General features: G+C 40.7%; 1 protein-coding gene across 3 annotated transcripts in view; it reads left to right on the forward strand.

The window, feature by feature from the left end:
* The first annotated feature begins 296 nt into the window (after nt 1–296).
* The window catches only part of CACNB2 (calcium voltage-gated channel auxiliary subunit beta 2), a 230,313-nt gene continuing 210,292 nt past the window's right edge, over nt 297–20,317 (forward strand). For all 3 annotated transcript variants that reach the window (XM_042888062.1, XM_042888068.1, XM_042888067.1), the window contains exons 1-2: nt 297–425; nt 10,431–10,523. In XM_042888062.1, the coding sequence (XP_042743996.1) occupies nt 330–425; nt 10,431–10,523 (189 nt within the window). In that variant the 5' untranslated portion in view covers nt 297–329. The remainder of the gene's footprint in view (nt 426–10,430; nt 10,524–20,317) is intronic.

Raw genomic sequence — 20,317 nt, forward strand, 5'->3', positions numbered from 1 at the left:
CGCGGGGGAGGGACGCGAGGAGGGCGGCGCTGCCCCGCTCCCGCCGCCCGGTAGCTGCCGGGAGGGAGATGCTCGCTGTCACTTTCCTTCATCCCCACGCGCCGCCCCCTGCCCTCCCCCCGCGCCCGCCGCCGGCAGTGCCCCGTCCCCCGGCGCCGCGCCGCGCGCTCCTCGCCGGCAGCAGGCAGGGCCGCGCCGCCGCCAGCCCGCCTCGGCCCTTCCGCCCGCTCCCCGGCATGGCCGGGCGCTGAGGGGCGCCGCGCCGCCCCGCCTCGGCTCTGCCCGCTTCTGCCCCGCCGCGGGGCTCGGCTCTGCCCGGCTTCACGCCAATGGTCCAGAGCGACATGGCCAAATCGCCTCCCAGCCCGGCGCAGGAGGTGCCGATGGAGCTGCTGGACAACCCCCTGCCCGCGGCGGCAGCGCAGGTAGGGCGGGGGCGGCGGGGCCCGGCGGCACCGCCGGGGCTCGGGAGCCGGGAGGGGCGGAGGGGAGGGGCCGGGGCGCGGCCCTCGGCGCAGGCTCCGCGCTCGGAAAAGTTTGGCACCCGGAGCGCCGCCGGCCCCCGGGATGCGCGAGCCGGGAGAAGCCGGCGGCTCTCCGGTGGGAGGGCGGGCGGCACGCGTTGCGCCCGCGCTCGGCGCGCTGTCAGTGACAGGTCCCGGCCGGGCTCCCCGCCGCGGTAACCTGTTGGTGCCAGCCGGGTGGGAGCGGAGGGGCCGAGCGGGTTCCGAGGCGCCGATGGGAGCTCCGGCAGCGGCGGCGCGGCCGCCTCGGGGCTGTCCGAGCGCTCAGGTGGTCGGGCGCCGCGGGGAGAGGGCTGCGTTCCGAAAGGTGGTTCCTGTTTAATTGAGGAGCGTTGCATAACGCCTTCGAGTTTGCAATAGTTGGCTACAAAGACTTTCGGTGCTATTTTTAAACCCACTCAAAGGGTGGTAAAATCCGATTGCGTGCGTTTTAAATTGCAAACATGCTTGCTCGAGCTCGGAGTTTTTTTCCTTTTGGGGTGGCGGTTTCATTTGCTACCGCCGAAGCTTTTCCTGACGCTTTAAGTCCTCTGAGGTGGTTTGGTGCCATCGCAGGAGCGCCGGATTGCCACGGGAAGACGCTGCCTGTCTGGCACAGGAGTCGCTAATTGCTCCGTGGGTTCTGGGAGCGGTGACAGCAGAGCAAAGCCCGGCACTGAAACGCAGCTGAGATGGGGCTGAACAAGTGTCTCTTTGGCTGTGGATTTGTCTGCGGTCTCTGAGCACATTTTGGTAGGGCTGTATGCTTTGCCAGCCTCTCCAGAAGCAGTGGCAAAGGAACTCGTTTTTGTATCTTTTCAGCCCTAAGTGCAGAATCGGTGACAGTCAAATCGGGTCAAACACTGATCGTAAAGCTGATTTTCACTCTCCATTGCCTTTTCACTAGTTATAAAGAACCTCTGTTTAGGGAGGAGGATAGCTTGCCAACACATACATTATGTGTGATTCAGGTAAATACTTCTATTTTATAGAATTGGTTTCTGAACACCTGAAGCCAAAAAGCCAATTTTTAAGACAGTGGTGACACAGCTTTTTGGTTGAGTGAATAATTTTCAGTTTTCAGAACCAGACTCTGTCAGTCAAGACAAGAATCGTGTCTTCTTCATAGATATACGTATATATATATATATATATATATATATACACAAACATATATATATGTATATATACCCTAGACCTACATAAACCCTTTGGCTGAATAATAATGTTCACCTCATTCCTTAGCATGCTCTGCATTGAGAGGCAATTATTCTGATCTGGGTTTTTGCTCCATTAACACGATTTCCAGAAAATCAATATGGTAAGATCTTCCTGCTTTAGAAAACACAGTGAGAAGGAGAAGCTTAATGAGAGTGAGTGAATGATCAAGTAGGTTGCTGACAGTTCCTCCAGCTGTGCCCACCACTATCTTTTTCGCTGAGGCGCTTATGTATCAATCCTAGAAAAATTTCATGCCAAGTAATGTGTCAGGAAGGAAAGAGCCATGCGAGCTTATGGAGTGATATCACTTCTCAAAGTATTCTCTCTGAAGTGCTACTTCTGGTAATTATAGTTAAGCAAAATATAATTGAAGAGCCTCTGTATATTTGTATCAAGCCTCAGGATTTCTCTTACCCAAGAATTTTACTTTTGCAAAGCTGAGTGTTTCTTTTAATCTGGCTGTACATCGCGGTCGATGCCTTGGATTGTGCCTGGCCATCAATTTTTGGCCAAACTCATCACTGCTTGGCAGAGGTGTGAATGCAGTTAACACTCTGGAAGCAGTTTCTCTTAAAAGATGATTAAATACATGAACTGTTCCTAGATAGTCCCTGCATATAATCTATTTCTTATTTCTATAGTGTGTTTTTCTAACAAGATCTGTAAAGGGAATAAAATCCCTGCAGGTGTTGATCCTGGTAACTGTACCATGATCTCCCTGGGAAGTTCTTTGCAGTGGGGGAAAGTGTTCATGTTTCTGTATTACCTAGAACATTGTGCCTTTTAGGTCTCTTTTACTTAAGTACGTAGTTCTGGGTGCTCACTGTGATCCTAGTTGAGGCAGGGTTTGTGTTGTGCTTTTTGCTAACTGGTTTGTCCAGGTGTGTGCATGTGCTGGTAGTGACACTGTTCACTGTGCTTGTGTCTGTGTCACTGCAAAGTAGCAGTTTTAGGTGTCACCCTGTTGTAATAAATTCAGTATCTGATTTTCAGAAATCATAAAACAAGCAAACTGTTGAACGGGATCAGTGGTTGATAACCAGTATCTGATTTTTGAAAAATCAACTTCATTACCATCTTAAAATATTTCTTTCAAAAACCTCTCAGACCTAGAAATCTGAACCCAAATATGTAAATGAATCATTTTAATTAATGCAGGTGCTGGCAATTTGTATGTAGCCTATTGCAACAGGGCATATTAATGCCTTTCGTGGTAGTTCTCAGTCCTTCTTCTCTTTTTTTTCCCCCTCATTTAATTTTTTTTTTACTGATCCTGATTCAAAGTCCATCAATTCCCAGGAATCACCAGATGTAATTTCTGTTTTCTCATTCCACAACTTCCCAGGTTATGCTATAAGTACAGCCTTTGCACTCAGGTCAGTGAATTACGTGGGATATTTCTAAGACAATATGATGAAGCCTCTTAGCAGGCAACAACACGCTGCCTTGTGGAGGGAGGAGGCATCGTGCCCTGGATGAATTCTTCCCTATTCCCCATTATCATTTTCCTCCTGTTCTCTTCCTTGCCTTCTTATCTATCATCTTGCAGTGCAGGCTCTAACAGCCTGACACATTTGAAATGAAAACAGTTCCCTTCTTAATTGTTTTCTCCAGCTCCTTCACTCGCATTTAGATTTCCTCTGTGGCCCGGTACTATTCAGTACCCCTCCCGGCCCAAAGGCTGCTGAGGTGGCACTTGGCATGGACAGGGGCTGCCCAGTGCTCAGGGTGCAGCGTGGGGTTGGGATGGGTGGCCTCAGGTCTCATTCTGTATTGACCTTGAATGATGCTCACGCGAATTTTGGAGCAGTGTGTGTTATGACGATTCAAGAATATCAGTACACTTGTGGGCCCTGCCCTGCAGATTTCTAGCTGTCTTTTCAGCTGCATGGCACCGTTCCATCCCGCCTGTCCCGTGGTGATGAGGGACTGGCGATATATTCCCTGCGGATTAATCACACTGCCCTCTGCTGCTCCATTTCAGCTAAGCTGATTTATCAGGATGTGCAGCGCTTACCTATTCTTCAACTGAACGTTTGCAGCAGTGTATCTCTCCTGTCTAACTAAGGAGAATGCCTTATATGTGACAAACAGACACGATTTGTATCCCTTTTTTCACTCGCACAATCACAACAGCCTTTCTCAATAGAGGCATAAAAGGCTTTACTCTCTTCTGGTAGCATCCCTGCAAGCCAGATGTGAGAGCAGGACCATATATAAATAAAGAAGAGAAGAAATCAAACTAATGCATTGAGCTTTTCATGGTCGTGGGCAAGAGGCAGTATTTTCTCTCTTGATGAGGTAACCTCCTTCCAGCATTGCACTCAAAAATATATTTTGATAGTTTTTGACTAAAGAAAGCCCTTCAACTTTCAGTTGTTATTTTTCTGATAATCCTTCTCTGCTTTTAGGGTTTGTTTTGCTTTGCCCAAAATTCACCAGTAACAGGTAAAGATGCGTGATTGTCTCATCCAGACACATTTCTTTGCCGCTCAGGTGTTGCACATCATCAGCATCTGTGGGCTATAGTTACTGTTTGCTTTTTTTTCTTAACATTTTCCTAGACTGCAAAATCTCTGTGAAGCAATTTAGCACATTCATTCCTGACTTCTTTGAGAGTTAGCCATTTTCTAGAGGCTATCTCTGTTTTTGTCTTGTTTTGTCTCTAGGTTTATAATTTTGAACCGTTGTGGATGAAAAGTTCCCGTACGCTTCCAAGCTTGACTTCTCTGGAGTCTCAGTTACTTTTCTTCTGCTTCTTTTTCTCAGTTCTTTTCTGTGCCAGGACAGAAGAGTTTCAAAATAACACAAAGCAACCCAAATCAGCCTTCCTGTCCTGCAGGGCAGAGGGAAGCTTTTCATAGGCAGCTGCTGTTCCTGCAAGTCTTTTGCAAAGACAGGTCCCTTTTGTGTGTAACAGTAAGAAATAAACTCATAGGGAGCAGAAGGCGCATGGCCTGCAAACGTAGTGTCTGATTCTAAAGGCTGTGGGAGGCATGCTTGAGTTTGGGCACAGGCCTCAGTGTCTGCTGATACTGTGAGCTCAGTTAGGAGCAGACGCTGTCAGTTGTGCAGTGGAGAGATGGGCAGCAGAGTTTGACCAACGTGATGTCCTGAGTCTCTGGGAAGAGGAGAGCAGGTCAGGTCCCCCACCTGCTGTCTGCTGAAGTGGAAACTACTGGGTGCCCTGACCTGGGGCCCCAGGGGGAGTGTGGGAGTACAGGGAGCTGGCTCAGATGCGCATCAACTGGTGAGAACTGGGCTATTTCTGGTGGCAGCACTCAAAAGGCTTTATTGCAGGCCAGCAGAAAGGAGCACCAAAGATTTCTCGGCAGAAGTGGTTTCTTTTTAGTGAGAGAAAAAGTGACATTTGTCAAATATTTGTATTGGGATGATGTATGCAAGTTTGGATAAGTAATTTTATTTGTGTTTTGTTGTTTCGCTGGTTAGGTATTAGGTTTTAAAGAAGGGCTGTTGAATGGACTTGACAGCCTCAGCATTTTAACTTGGTGACCGTGGAGAGCCTCACTTTGATAAGATTTCTCAAGGGACTCCTGGTCTTTTCTGTATTGTCATCTTTGCAAATGGTGGTTTTTTTTTTTTTTTTTTAGAAATCCAGGTTTTGACACCTAACTTTGGGATTCTTCTCTGCTATGGGAACGTGAGTCTGTGCTCTGTTGGCAGCTTCCTCCCTGAAGGCATGTCACAGGGCAAATGTAGGGTGACCTGAAACCCCAGCTCTGGGAGGAAAGCCAGGCAGGACACATTGTTATATCCAACATTGCTCTTTTGCCTCTGTTCCAGTGGTGAGATGGAGTTCAGGAGTCCTGGGAAGCTCAATACTAAGGCCTCTTTCTTTACCTTTTGGTATTCTTTTGATCCTTGACTGGTCATTTGTTCATTTGAAGTCATGTAAGCTTTGTTCCAGCTCTGAATTTCTGTTTTCTGTTTTTGTTTTGTTTGTTTTTTTCTCCCTGTTTCCTTTCTGACATCATTTTCTATTTCAAGACTTAAATCCATTTCAGTGACTTTGATGCGTAATTCTTCTGCTCCTTCTTTTACTCTTTGAGTAGGTCCAGCAGAGGGAAGCTTTCCAGACATGGCTTCTGCCTCCTGAATTTATCTTTGTGTTTAACCATGGCATCAGTCTTGATGGCTGGTGCTATTTTATCTGTTATAATTAGTAAAGGCTCAGGCTTACACTATATCTGTTTCTCTTTGGTATAATATACCAGTGGAGCGCTTGCTGGTTAAGGCTTTTTTTGGACTTTCACTGAACATCAGTTCCTTGGCTGTGGATAGCTGACAATCTGAAATGTTTTATCACCTCTTCCAGGTGATAGGATTTTGATACAATGATCAAGCATGCCTCCTGCTTGTTTTGTGTGTTAGAGGATTAATTTTACAGATAGATGCCTTTCACGTCTTGAGGCTGAACCTCATTAAAATGGGAGGGTTTCACTTAGCAGTGTTAATCTCATCTGTTTGCAATAACTTGAGGTATCTGTATATGAAACTGTTAATTACTAGGAAACTGCTGTTTATGCCTGTAATGCTTCATATGATTCCCGTATTTTGTTTGATTACATGATCTGAACAAAGGTTGCATGATGTACTTGCACGTCAGGGCTGGAAAACAGAGTTGTCCTTTGCTTTGTTAAGTCTCTGTTGATGAACTGCTCTTTACAAGATGACTTTGGTAGTTTTTTTTAGGGCTTCACATAGTCTGCCAGGTATTTTAAGAAGCTGTAGAACATAAATGTGTGTGGTTGTGTTTCTTGTCTCTGGCAGCTTCACTGATTTTAAAAGAACTTCACACATCTGACTAATAAACCAAGCTACAGTTTTCATCCTGTAAACACTTTCATGTATACAGATCTTTGTCTAAGGAGTGATGCTGAAATCCAGTGAGAATGTTTCCTTCAGCAAACTTCTTATATAAACAGACTTATGGTCAAGACTGGAGCCTGCTGTATTAAAATGAGCTGGGTTGAGTTACAGTACAGGATGGGTTTAGGGTGGTTCTGGTGGGCAGGACTACTGTTTTTAAGGAAGGTGCCCCAGGTTACTGCTTTTGCTGGCCAATGCTCACACATCGTGATTCAGCCCTTTATTTTTAGCTACATAATTACAGCCAACTGTTGAATAGAACATAGATTAGACAGCTGATTTTCATAGGGAAATCACAATAACATATTTGTTATTGGGTTCGCTGTGATTTCCCCCTCCCTACCCCCCAGAATTGCATGTATCTCGTAGATTATGTGTTTTTTTTTTTTCTTTTGGTACAAAGTTCTTGTTTTTGCATGAAGCTCTTAAGGAAAAAAAAATACATTAAAAAACCAAAGCATAATGAATAGGACAGGATGAATATTCATGGGTCTTCACATGACAGAGACACTTAATCATTTTTTGAAATCTGTTTGTTTGTGGAAGACTTATCGCATGTTTAGAACAAAGTTTCCAACATTTCTGGCTGTGGGAATAGACTTGGAAGACATAGAAGACAAATGTGATCCCAGATTGGTGTCCTTTAAAATAACAAGAACAGCCGTCAAATCAGCCTTTTCTCACATGCTGAAGCTGTCCTCCCTTTCCTCTAACTCAGAATCAGTCCATGCAGGAAAGCAGCTGCACTGTGGGCCCTCCCTGCAGCCTGCCATCCTGTCCGACATGTCCTGTGTGCAAAGTTGGCATGCAGCTGGTGCCCTCCAACAGTTTTCACTTATATGAGACTGAAACAAAAATGTGCAGGCTGCTGTGCATGGGGAAAAAAAAAAAAAGGCAATAAAAAAAACCCAGTGACTGAAAAATCAAGATAAGAGCACATTTGAAGTGGATTTGGGCTGTGATGTTGCCTGAAATGAAGGCTTTTAGTTGTTGCTATGCAGGTAGAGAAGCAGTTTGTCTCCCTGCTTGCAATGTTTTTTTATTCTGGTCTTGTTCAGTTCATCCTTGTAAATCTGGGTCTATTTTGCTTTTGTAGTAATTTTTTTTGCCTTATAAAACTGAATAAATGATTTTATAAGTAAAGTAAATATTGAAGAAACTGGTTATAATACAGAAATGTGATTGTGGAAGAGAATATATGTTCACTGTTCTAGTATCTTTTCAGGGATTACATAGCATTATAGTATATATATATTACGTATGAAATTGCCTACTTCTTTATGTAGATTCTTCATACACTTGAGCTACTATGTGAATACTTTGAATCTTTATTTTTTGTAAGCATATTTTTGTATTCTTCCACAAAAATGGAGAAAAGATGCTCAGAATGTTGACAGGTAACGGTGCCACTGTAGTTGCTTCAATGATAGCAATTTTTAACTACTGGCAAATTTTGATTAAAAAAAAAAAAGTGTTTTTATTTAAAGATCATGCATGTTAAAGACAATCTGTATATATTGTGTGTCACCTTAATATTCTATCTTATCATGTGGAAAAAAGGTGATTCACAAGGAACTGTCTAATATAACAATAACTGGAAAATTTCTTCAATAGTTTACTGGCAATAGTGCTTCCAGTCTACACTTTATTCTTACAGACCTGTAAAATCCTTTGTAGGATCAAAATTTTCTTCTTTTGCTAGAGATTCCTTTTAGAAATACAACCATGCGAAATCGTTCCTGGTTCACTTTTCAATTTATATATCATGACTTACTTGAATAATCAGAAAGTCATATTTTCATCCCCATGATGTGCACTATGCTTTCTTTCTTTTTCTTTTCTTTCTTTCTTTCTTTCTTTTTTTTTTTTTTTAATAGTTCTGCCTTAAGCAACATGTTATTAGCACCAATTCCTGTTCAGTTCAGTTTTCACAAAATCCCAGAAGAGCTGAGGTTGGCAGGGTGCTCAGGATCCACGTGGCCCAACCCCTGCTCTGGCAGGGACACCCAGAGCAGGTGTCCAGGGCCTCGTCTGGGCAATTTCTGCATGAAATTTTAACTGTGCCTCTGAGCCTGTCCTTTCCTACTATGAAAGCTGATGGGACTTGTGCCCAGAGCTCTTTCTGGTGTTCTGCACATTGCCCAAACCCGGGGAGGGACACACTTGGTGCACCCAGGCAGGGTTTCATCCTGAGGCTTGCTGTCTGCATTGTAACATGTTTGCAAGCTCACTCTCCAATACACTGATCATAGTTTTCTCTTTGTTCCTAAACTCAGGGCCAATAGCAGCTTATGGCGAAAGATGGTGGAATGATGTGAATGCAAGGACTGAGAGTTTCAGAAAATAATAATGAAATAAATGACGTAATTACTTAGTGTAATGTAGTAGGGGGTATGAGTACACTAGCACACTATTAGCAAGGCTTTTTAAAGATTATTTTTAAAGTGGCATGCTGTAAATAAATCAGTGGAATTTCTGTAATGGAGTTTTTACTCTTGGGAAAAGGATAGTGAGATAGTCTGGGGGAAGACATGATACAAATCACTGAAAATTCAGCATAGAGGTGAGAGTGGCTGCTGTAGTTTTGCCTTGCTTTTTTTTCCCCCCTAACTTATTGTGGACCTTTAAAGTTCAGTGATGAATGCAAGATGGGAGCTGAAATTGGGCATATGCCAAAGCAGACCTTGGAAGTGCAGAGAAAGACCCTGCTTATTGCTGGGGCCTGTGGGAGGCATTTAAAGACAGGAGATGTGAGCCAGAGAGATAGATTAGTAAAGTGACCTTTAAAGCAGAGTGATGAGTGACAAAAAAGTACATTTATCAGTCTCAAGGAAAATAATATTTGAAGTTGTCAAGACATGGTTTCGTTGCAAGTTTAGATGAACTTTAGAAATATGACTAGATATAAAGGGCTGTATTCTAATGTGGTTGTGCAGAACAAATCTGCAAGACTCTGTTTTATCTGGAAATGTTTGAGGTGGTCACAACATAGTTTACTGTCATTCTCCAAAAAGTGGTTGCAAATAGCATGGTTTGGAACTTGCACGTGGTTTTTTTTTATTATTATTATTTTTTACTTTTTTTTTTTTTTTAATTTTTTTTTGGTTGTTTTTTTTCATTTCACAAAAAAAAAAATTTTTTTTTTTTTTTTTTTTTTTTTTTTGAAGGTGGTCATTTGCTGTATTTCTAAAACTTAGTTTAATCACTTTTACTTCTTTCTCCTTTTGTCTTTTTGATAGATTGAAACAATGCTTTCTTAGTTATACATATCCTTCCAGTTTCATATCCAGTTCTTCTTCATCTATTATCCTACTTTTCCTTAATTTAACTTTCTGTTTTTTTAAGTTGTCATTGTTTTTATGTTTATCTTCAGTTCATATCTTCTAAATCGAGAAGCTATTGGTCACTGCTGTTCCCTCAGCTGACTTGACTCACAGCTGTGATGTTCTGGAGGCTGACCCGTTATTGCCCATCTTAGCTTGGGTGTTTAGGCGAGCTGCAAAACAAACTGTACTTCTTAGTCAATTTGACTTGTGTGAATAGTACAACTATACAAGTTTATAAATGCTTCTCTAAACCTGAACGTGAAAAAATAAACATCCAAAGCTCAATTGGCCAAATCTAGCTTTGTTAGTGAGCACATATGCATGTAGCCCCATCAGTTACTTACTGAGCACTGTTTATCAGCTGGCACAAAGCTGACTATTTGAAGCTCTGCTGGCCTAGTAGTCAATGGTAAAGCTTGCGCTGAGAGTTGTCTGTGCAACATAAGCTAACATTGTATCCCTAATCTGTTTTTCTTTTTTCTTTTAACAGTCTTATGGTAAAGGGGCAAGAAGAAAAAATCGGTTTAAAGGATCAGATGGGAGTACATCTTCTGACACTACCTCTAATAGTTTTGTACGCCAGGTACGTGGTATCGTGTTATTCAGCTTTTATGTGTGGAGGACTTGGTGTTAATGTTCAAATAATTGTCTTTTATACATTGTCAAATCAAAGAGTGATATTGTAGCCTGAGGATTAGTACAATTTGTCTGTCAAGACAGGGAAAAATATTTGGTTGCTATTGTTTTGATCTTGGCTAAGAAAAGTACTTTTTCATTTCTTATTCGTTTCCATGTATAATAGTTTTCATTATTTTTTTCTGTAGTGCTATCAAGTGATTGAAGCTGAAACAGGAGGTGGAGTCTCATGGCAGTGCCTAAAGTGGCAACATTTGAGAGAAAGTATCAAAACCTACTAGTCCTGGGGATTTCCCGCTTAAAATAGTGCTGTGCAAACAGCACTCACTGCTACGCTTTCCTCCCATTGTTATTTAAAGGCATGGTTTGGAGGGGAAACTCCTGGCAGCATTGTGCCCATCAAACAGGTGCTGAAAGGCCAGGAAAAGCTGAAGGGGTACTGCAGGGTTCCATAGCCTGTTCCTGTGCACGTGTATTTGAGACCCCTTGTTATATGGAGCCTCATGGGTGTTCTAGACATGGGTGGGTGTTTGAACAACTTGATTAACTTGATCAGCAGTTTGCCTTTAATGAACAACAGGGGTAATGAAGAACATGTTGAAGGATCTTTGGCTACAGACCTAAGAGAGCAAAATTCTATATGCTTATGGTAGTGGACAGCCCAGAGAGCACGAAGGGTGCTTAGAGCTGTACCACAACTGCACCTATCCAAAGAGCCAGAAATACACTTGTTTGTGTTCTACAGATTTAAGTTGTGACATTACAAATGTAGACTTGTCAACTTTTTTTTTTTTTAAGCGTTTCTGGAACTCAGGAGTTTTAATTGCAGAGTTTTTGGCTTTACTATAAGGAAATGCCCGACCTCTCTCTCATCCATCTTGTCTTGCAAGTGTCTCAGTTTCAAACCATCCAGTGACTCCATTGCTATTGCATTAGTTGTTTCAGTATGCATCCTCTGTTTGCAAGAAGTGTTCTGCTTTGTCCTGTTGTGATCATGCTAGCAGGTTTTGTGATAGGCCATGGATTTGAAAGAGAGAGGCCTGTCAGATATAGGTGTGAAATACTACTTGATCATAAGAGTTTGTCAGTGGCAGTGGACAAGATGAAAATGAAACCCTGGATCAATAAATCACTGATTTATGGCATTTTGTCCTGTTAAAAAAAATACTCTGAAAAAGACAAAGTAGTGTTTGGGAGTTGCAACAGATCTCCCTGTCCCAAGAATTCTCTGTAAAGTATCTGTTTTGCTGTTTTTCTTAGCTCCTCGTGGATACTGAGCTCAGCTTGGAACATTTTTAGCAGAGTAAGAGTGTTTATTTTACACCAGCTATGCACAGCTCTTTGACTTTCTTGTCTACTTAAATGAGGCCTGAAATTACTCCTAAGTATCTCTTCTTGGTATCATTCATAGGAGCAGGGCAAGGAAGATAGATCTTCAAAGTCCACGTAGATGTTGAGTTGGATTACCATAGTCAGTGAAGATCTATCTGATTATAGCATGTGGGGAATGATCCATTAAAATCTTGAAAAATGGACTTATAAATCAGGGTTGGTGAGCTATAGTCTAAAGGAGTCTGTATAATTTCCGGGGCTGTGAAGGGAACATAGACTACAAATACCTCAAGTGCAGATTTTTACAAAGAGTTTTATATCATTCTCTAAATCCAATTTTAGTAGTTACACAAGTAATACAATAAAAATGAGTGAAGGGGGAGGGGTGGGGAATTGAGCTGCAGGGAAAAATCAGAGATTTAAGAGATTGCTGAAGCAAACTCAGTTTTGATACGATATTATCAGTGAATATACTGAAGGGATGATAATGGATAAATACGTATTGTAGTGTTGTCCCAAACTAAAAGATAAAAATCATGCAACATTCCTAGCAAATCATGCACAGGTGGAATTTGAGTTGTACCAGATACATAAAAGTGCATCTTCACAGTTGGTGCAAGGAGGTTTATTTCAGACCTTAGACTGCATCTTCAGCAGGCTTACCTGTCCCGGTCCTCCTGGGACTGCTTACTCTCTCTTATGCTAATGAAGATATGACCCATACATTAAGCAGAGTAGGTGCAGTTGCTTTCTGCTGGCTCAGCTGCTCTACCCTTCCCTCATTGCTGCATATTGCCTTCTCTTCATTTCTCTCTTGGAGAGTATTTTACAGTATATAAATGAACTTAATTGTTCTGCCATAACCTTTTATTTACAGCAGAAAAAATGAGTCCAAGACTTTGATGAAGTGTATGAGTGCAGCAGATAAGTAGAATGGACAAATTAATCCAAAACCAGTACAACCAATAATAGGATTTATTTTGTTTTATTATTACCTCAAAACTGGAAAGTCAGTTTTAGCTTGGTGAGCTGTTTTTAGGTTTGTTGACAGTAAATGTGATCTGCACATGAGATGCATGCAACCTGACTTCTTTCCTTTCATCTCACTTCCTTTCATATTTACTTTTGAATTTATCCTGCAGTTTTCATATGCACATCTACAAATACTCCCATCTATGCGCAAGAGTGATTCCTGGAGTTGTCCTGGTCATTTATTGCTGAAATCTAACTATAAACAAGAAAGAATGTCTGTAAAGTCCTTTTGAGTCATCTGCAGCTGACCTGGCCTTTCACTGGGTGAGCTGGGAAAGGCGAGCAGGTTCTTGCTGTAAGCACTGCTGGGAAGTGGTGCTTTGTAAGAGAAAATATGTTCTAGTCCTGAAAAAATGCATAAGAGCAATGCACTGGAAATACTGTGCAAGAGCAAGTTGGAAACAGGATTCAGTCATTTCAATCCATGTGGGTGCTGGCCATTTGAACTAAAGTTACAGTAGGAGTAGGCAGTCAGTGTCTATTACTTGCACTGCCAAAACTTTATTGTGTTTGTGTTTTACCGTCTCCTTAAGGACACATGCACCTCTGGCTCTGGTATGTTCCTGACATGTTTCCTGCACTGCATACCAAGTGCTACAGTAGTAAGAACAGTGCCAACTTAGTTTTATTTGAATGAGAGAGAAGAAAGCAATATTTTATTCAAATTGCTTGAAAATTGCTGCTGTTGTATAAGGAGGATGAAATGCACTCTGCACGACCCTGTGCACAATGATCTTTTCCATTGAAATTTGTTTTTCAGAGTAATGAAAAAGAGCAGAGCCATTTATCCAGTGTTGTTACCGGTACATATAAAAGAAGCATTAAGCTGAAGCAAGAACAATTTTACACATGTATATAAAATCAAAATTTTAAAGCAGTTCTTTTCAGTGCAGTTAAATCTCATCTGTACTGTGAACTTTATCTGTTGATATGGATTTTTATTTCTGTTTTTCGCTTATGATTCTGAAAACCTATAATGTTTTAGGAGGATGCTTAGGATCATATTAATATATGTGTTTTGTTTTTCTTTCTTTTAGAATTGTTTGTTTCAATTTTGTCTCGAGTATTACTTACAATGTTGGAGCATTAAGAAATAACAGCTTGGACATCCTTCCATTTGTGAGCAGCTCCTTCTTAGCTTTTCAACAAAGCTGGAGAAGGAAGAATTTTTTTTTCCTATGTTATGAATTCATATTAGCAATTAAGTAGTGTATTCAGGAAGGAGAAACACTATGTTATAATTGACTTCTATCTAACTTTAATCAGTTGTCTTTAGGGAGCTAAAGAACATTGTGTTTTCACCATCTTTTCTGAGGTTTGGAGTGATAAGCAGCTTGTTCTTGGGGTTAGCTAGGAAAGACTGAATTGGATCTGATCTGTACTTGCTGCCATTATGACTGATGCATGGTAATGATTTTGTTCCCAAGGGTTTTTTCAAAATACCCATCAAACAAAATATTTTGCAGACAACACTGTGGCACTTCCCAGCAACATTATTTTAAGCAATTGCATGTTCTGATAGCATTACATATTTTGTACTTGCACTTCTGGACCTGCCTTTGTCAGGGTTTTATTTTAAATCCTAATGATTAATCACAGGGGCAAGTCTAAGTTGTTGGGATTTCTGTGTATCGCAAAGACAGATTAGGTTGTGAAATAGACTGTGTGCTACAGACATGCTTACTGAAATATTTAAGGTTTTATAAATCTGTGGGTTTTTTTCTGCCTCTAAATGTTGGCTCGGTGCCTGTTACACTGTGTTCACTCAAAAACACAGCTATAAATAATTATGTAGGGAATTCATTATTCTTCTACTTTTTTCTCTAAGGACATTTGCCTAGCTGTAATTACCTATTGAATTTTATGAATGGTAAAACTAAGATTTGCACTAAAATCTATTTGAAAATATTGACTTAGTTTTGTTCATAAACAAAACAAGCCTCTTAGCCTTGAGTTTACCAGAGAACTGGGCCGTGTCAGAAAGGTATTCTTATACTTTTGATTTGCTTCAAGATACAGAGCTTAGCTGTGATTTACCTTTTTGTGAGGGAACAAGCTGCTGTGTGCTGATCCTACGCGCAGGCTGCCAGTCTGTGCACTTGCAGGCTGAGCCACAGAGGTCGTTTGCACAGCATGAGAACTAACACTGGCTTTGGTCTAAGTACGCAGCATTAACTTCTTTTGCTAAAAGCTGCCTATGCTTTCTCTGATGGGCCTGTTCTGGCTTCTTGAAGACTCTGCGTAAACGAGATTGTAGCCAGCCAAATTATCTAAATTAAAAAAAAAAAAAAAGGCTCTTTTATGACTAAATATTTTCTTACAGTGTTTGTGTTCCTCTGATTATGAGATGTGTTTGGCTTGCAGAGAAAAAAAAAGGAGCTTTTCAGGTTTGCATTTAGCTTATAAACATAATAAAACAATCTGTGTCTATTCTCTAGAGGTAATTTTCAAACACTGATTGTAATACAGAAAATATATATCTAACATTGTGCTTAATTTTACCATCTTTTATTTATGAAACTAATGCCTGGACATATTTTCTTAGACTCTTCTTGTCTTTGTTCTAATTCGTACTGATTTCTCACTGAAAGCAATGCCAGTGATGTCTGTGGATATGCACTACGACATCTGTTTATTTGAAACAGATTAAAATCTTTGTTTTGTAGGTTTCTAATTGGATGGAATTCTAGCATCATATGGTTTTTACTGTGAAATACAAGTTTTGAAGGGAATATAGTTTACTTGGATAAAGCTACCTAGATTTGAGGTTTGTATACAGAGTGTGATTTGGTATGGCTTTGTTCTATTGACAGTAGTTAGAGTTGCCAAGCTTTGCTGTTAGGGCCAGTGTGTGATCATAAATCACAGTCAGGCAGTGGAGTTTCAGGGTGATGTGCTTCTTGCATCAAGCAATATTAATCAGTCTTTAGTCGAATCCTGTGAGTTTCTGTTTATTTTGGATAAAAAGTGATATAATGTCTCCAGGAGTAGCACTACAGTAAGAAAGAGAGGGTATTTTTAAATTTATTTCTTGTCATATGAAGTATACCAAGTTGTTAAAAGAAGAGTGGGTGAAACATTTAGAGCAATATAGGGATCCGTAAGAACATTTTGGATTGGTTGTTGATTTAGAGTTTCATTCATGGCTGACACCTCAGTTCCCTAATCATATGCTAAAAATTAGTTAGATGGAGAGCAGTAGGAGGAAAAGATATAGGAGTGAGTTGGGAGTGTGTGACTGGAGGAAGGAAACTGGGAGGGCAGAGGGGGAGACTTTCCCTTTTGGTGGCAGTTGTAAAACTGCTCTTCAGGCTCTGTGTACATGGGAAAATCACATTAGGCTCATTGAGCTATACATTTCCTCAAGTGTAGTAAGGGTTTGAAAAGTCTCCTTTTTTGGCCTGGAGAGAATAGAACAGATGCCCCTATAAAGCATGGGATTTTGGCATGAGTGGCTGGAGGGGAGATGGCTGAGAAAAATCCCGGCGGAAAGGAAGTTCATCTGCGGACTTCAATTCTTTCATGGGCCCTTTTTGCCTCAGATGGTTACTAAGAATAGAAAACAAACTGCTGCCATGTGTTTAAGAAAAAAAAAAACAAAAACAACAACAACAAAAAACCAACACCCTCTAACTAAAACAAACAGACAAAGCATCATCAAAAATCTTATACATCTGTTTACTCTTTCCATGCTTCTTGTAGCAGGGTATGAGAAAATTACAGGGGAGAACAACTAAATATAATACTTTATTAAAAACTGAAGGCCACCTCCTTCTAGCCTTGAGCTGACGTGTGATGTTACTTTCAGTACAGTGAAGTCTACACAGTCTTTCCAAGCAGCAGAGGGAATGATAACGTTTTGAAGATGGGGTCCATATTTGATTCTTCTGAAATGACTGCCAGAATTTCTTGTGAGATGGGTTAGGTGGGCAGTGGGTGTTCTATTTGACAGGACTCACATGACCTCCTCTGAGAGAATTTGGAGGTGCAGCACCTGAGGTGGTGGTGGCAGCTCTGTAGGTGATAGATGTTGGAATTTATCTGGCATCTCTGCCTTTGCTGCCTTCTCACATGTATAACCCAGTTCTGTTCTCCTTTGGGCATACCAAAGAGAGCAGAAATGTATTTTTTTTTTTTTCTGGCTGCTCAGACAGCACCCAAGTTTACTGGCACCACATGCATCTCTTTGTAGCAAGACATTTGAAGGCTGTGACAGGACTTTTGTGTCCGAGAGCCCTGAGGGATTTCTGAAGGTTGCAGGTGACTCTGGGCCATGGATATGGAGCATGGGTTCAGCTCATGTTGCAGATGTAAGGTGTTTCAGGCAGATGAGCAAACTGGTGGAGAACTGCACCACCTTGGCAATTTTGCTGAATGTACCATTGGAGACTTCCATTGTGGTGCATATTACAAGGAATGAGTGGAAAGGCTGGAGCATCAGTGTGTTTCTAAGGTTTTCTCTTTGGCCAAATATCCTCATGACTGGTGATTGCTATCTGGCAGTCTGTCTCTCGAAGCTTTATATTAAGCAGTGTGCTTTCATGACCTGAATATAGTAAAGCCTTCCAGCTGCTTTGCGAGCCTCCATGCCTATCTTTCTTGATGTGTTGGATGCAGCATAGTGGGAGCTCTGAGGGAGAAAGGCTTCATAGTTGTAAAGAGTTAAATCAGAATTAGAAATAGGATTGAATGAGAATCAAGTGGTTTGTTTTATTTTGGTCCCCTGCTTATCCCAGGAAATTCAATGTGGTTTCTGGTTCTCGTGTGCAGCATTGTCTAACTTGAAATACTAATTTTGAACATTGTGGTGAGATTTAAGGTTCTTTTATACTATCATAGATATTTTCTAACTATCTTAAGCCTTACAGAATATCTGCAGTGGGACAAGTTTTCCATTGCATATGTTTAATTGTACTTAATGCAAAGCCTGTCCAAAAATAATTTATGAAGCTTAATGCAGTATTTTGACAACATTTTCTTACAGGCCTAGTTAGTTGGAGTAGATTTGATCTGGGATTGTTTACAGACTTTTCTTTTTTAAATGGAGCAGTCCACTGTAAAAAGTACTTTTTCAACAATATGTTGGTTTTTCTTTTGAGAAGATATTTTAAGTAATTTTTAAAATTCAAGTTCCTACTTATATGTAAATGTGCTGTAAACATATCTGCAGACTTAATTCTTTTTACAGAAAAGTAACTTTGAAATTATTTTTGTCACTTTAAATACTGTATTGATTCTGAGGGCCTGTGCTTGTGCTGCATGATTTTGACGGGGAACAAATGTCTGATCCAAGGGAACAGATTGGTCCTCTCTAGAGGAAATGTCATCTCACACTCCAAAATGCTAATGGTTGGAGGAAGAGATGGAGCCTGGTTGGCCACTGTGCAAACTGCTTCCCATTCTCTTGGTGTCGAGTAGAGTCCTTCCCATCTCTGTTGGGGTTCAGGCAGTGAGGATAGGCACTCTGCAAATAGTCCAAGAGATCCACTGAGTTTTTGTCTTTCACAATACTGGTACATTCCTGCTCAAACTCAGGAACCTTTGGAACCTTTCTTTCATACATCGCTGATCAGATACGCTGCAATGTATACAAGTGCAATTTCTGTGTAATTTCTCATGGAGTTGCCAGTTTTATGGACAGTTGCAGGAGAGAACTGTCTTCTCTTGGGCTGTTTAGTTAGACAGCACTTTCAACACTGATTATATGTTCCTACAGATTTGAATGTTGCTTTTTTAGTCTGATCTCACTCAGCTTTTTTTTTAGCTGGAATAGTAAGTGCACTGAAAAGCTTTGTACTCCACTACTGCTAAAAAGAAATGTAAATGAGTCTTCAACTGAGTTCACAGTAAAGGCTTTTCCTGGGCATTGAATTGTGGAGTGCACATCTTTTTTTGATAGTCATATAATGTTTTAGTTCCCAGATATAATTGGCTTGAAAAATAGTAAGACCTGAAGCAATCCTAGTTATTATGTAAATCTGGAAAGCTTCCCTTCTTTAGTAGGCCGTATCTGATGGAATATCTGAGTAGTTTTGTCTCTGTTCACATGCATAGTGTTAATTCTAGGTTTCACACAAATTGCTAACCTGTATGATAAATGATGGTCATCAGAAGCTTTACCCATAGGACAACAAGGTCTTAGGTAGGAAAGAGAAGCAGTTTTTGCAAATGAGTGGGGAGCTGAAAGAAAGGGAGAAAGGGAGAAAGGGAGATGGGTGAAGTGAAAGGAGAAATATACTTCTATCTGCCTTTTATATCTTTCTTCCTATTGCCTCCAGTAGTATTTCCGCATTTTAAGTTGTTTTGCAGAATAGAAGCGTTGGCAAGTGAGAATCATTTTTTTTCCTGCAAGCTAATAATGTTACAGTATATGTTCAGTAATCTCCCATTACTTCATTTCCAAAACCATGTTGTTAGATGCATATGTCTCCGGAAAAACAAATTGTTCTTTCTCTTCCTTCTTTGACCTTATTTACTTTTCAGGAATTTTTTTGAAAACAGTAATGTGTCAAGGAAATGTTTTGGTTATAGTAAAAAAAGATTAAAGCTTATTTCAGCCTTGTCCTTGAAATAACTGCAGAGGAAATTGCCTGACTTATTAACAGTATAATCGGAAGTCAATTGGTTTTACGCATCTCTTCTCAACATCAATTTCAATTTATCCATCATCTGACATTTATATTGAAATGAAAGTAAGATGTATTCCTAAGGAGACTTGTCTTGTTACAGTAACAGGTCAAAATAAAATGTTAACATTTCCCATGTTTATGAAAAAAAATGTTTGCTCAGACTCTATCAGCAGTTTGAAGCTATCAAAGGGTAAAATTTGCAAAATCTTTATGTTCCTGTTATTATCCAAGGAAAGTGAACAGCATTTAAAATGCTTTTACCAAAAGGACAGCATGAAGGCACCGTGATAGATTTGACCAACTCCAATGTTGCAATACTTTGCAACCTGAATGTAGAAAATGAGTTATCACCTTACACAATAAATAAGCGTGGTGATGAGATAAAGCCTTCAAATCAGATGACACAGCCAAGAGGAAGAGAGAGAGTTTTGGTCTGAGATCTAGGAAGCTGTGATTCATTGGAGATATCTGGAAGAGCTGGCAGTGTACTCTGTGCTTTTCTGGGGAAATGACTTAACTCTTGAAGGCTTATGATTTTTCTAATCTTGTTTGATTAATTTTTCATAAGCAAGAGCTACTTAAAACAATCCTTATATTTTTTTACACAATGGTCAGCCTACATGTAGTATTTATTTCTTTTAGAAAGACTGCATGCAATATAAAATAACTTGAATTTGCATTGCTAGGTAAAATACTGCTGTGGGTTTGGAAGAGAGAAACTGCTTGAATTTTAAACTGCTGTGTCAGG

This window comes from Lagopus leucura, unplaced genomic scaffold (genome assembly GCF_019238085.1).
Source record: "Lagopus leucura isolate 7727_CA_CO unplaced genomic scaffold, USGS_WTPT01 Super-Scaffold_100157, whole genome shotgun sequence".
NCBI lineage: Eukaryota > Metazoa > Chordata > Aves > Galliformes > Phasianidae > Lagopus > Lagopus leucura.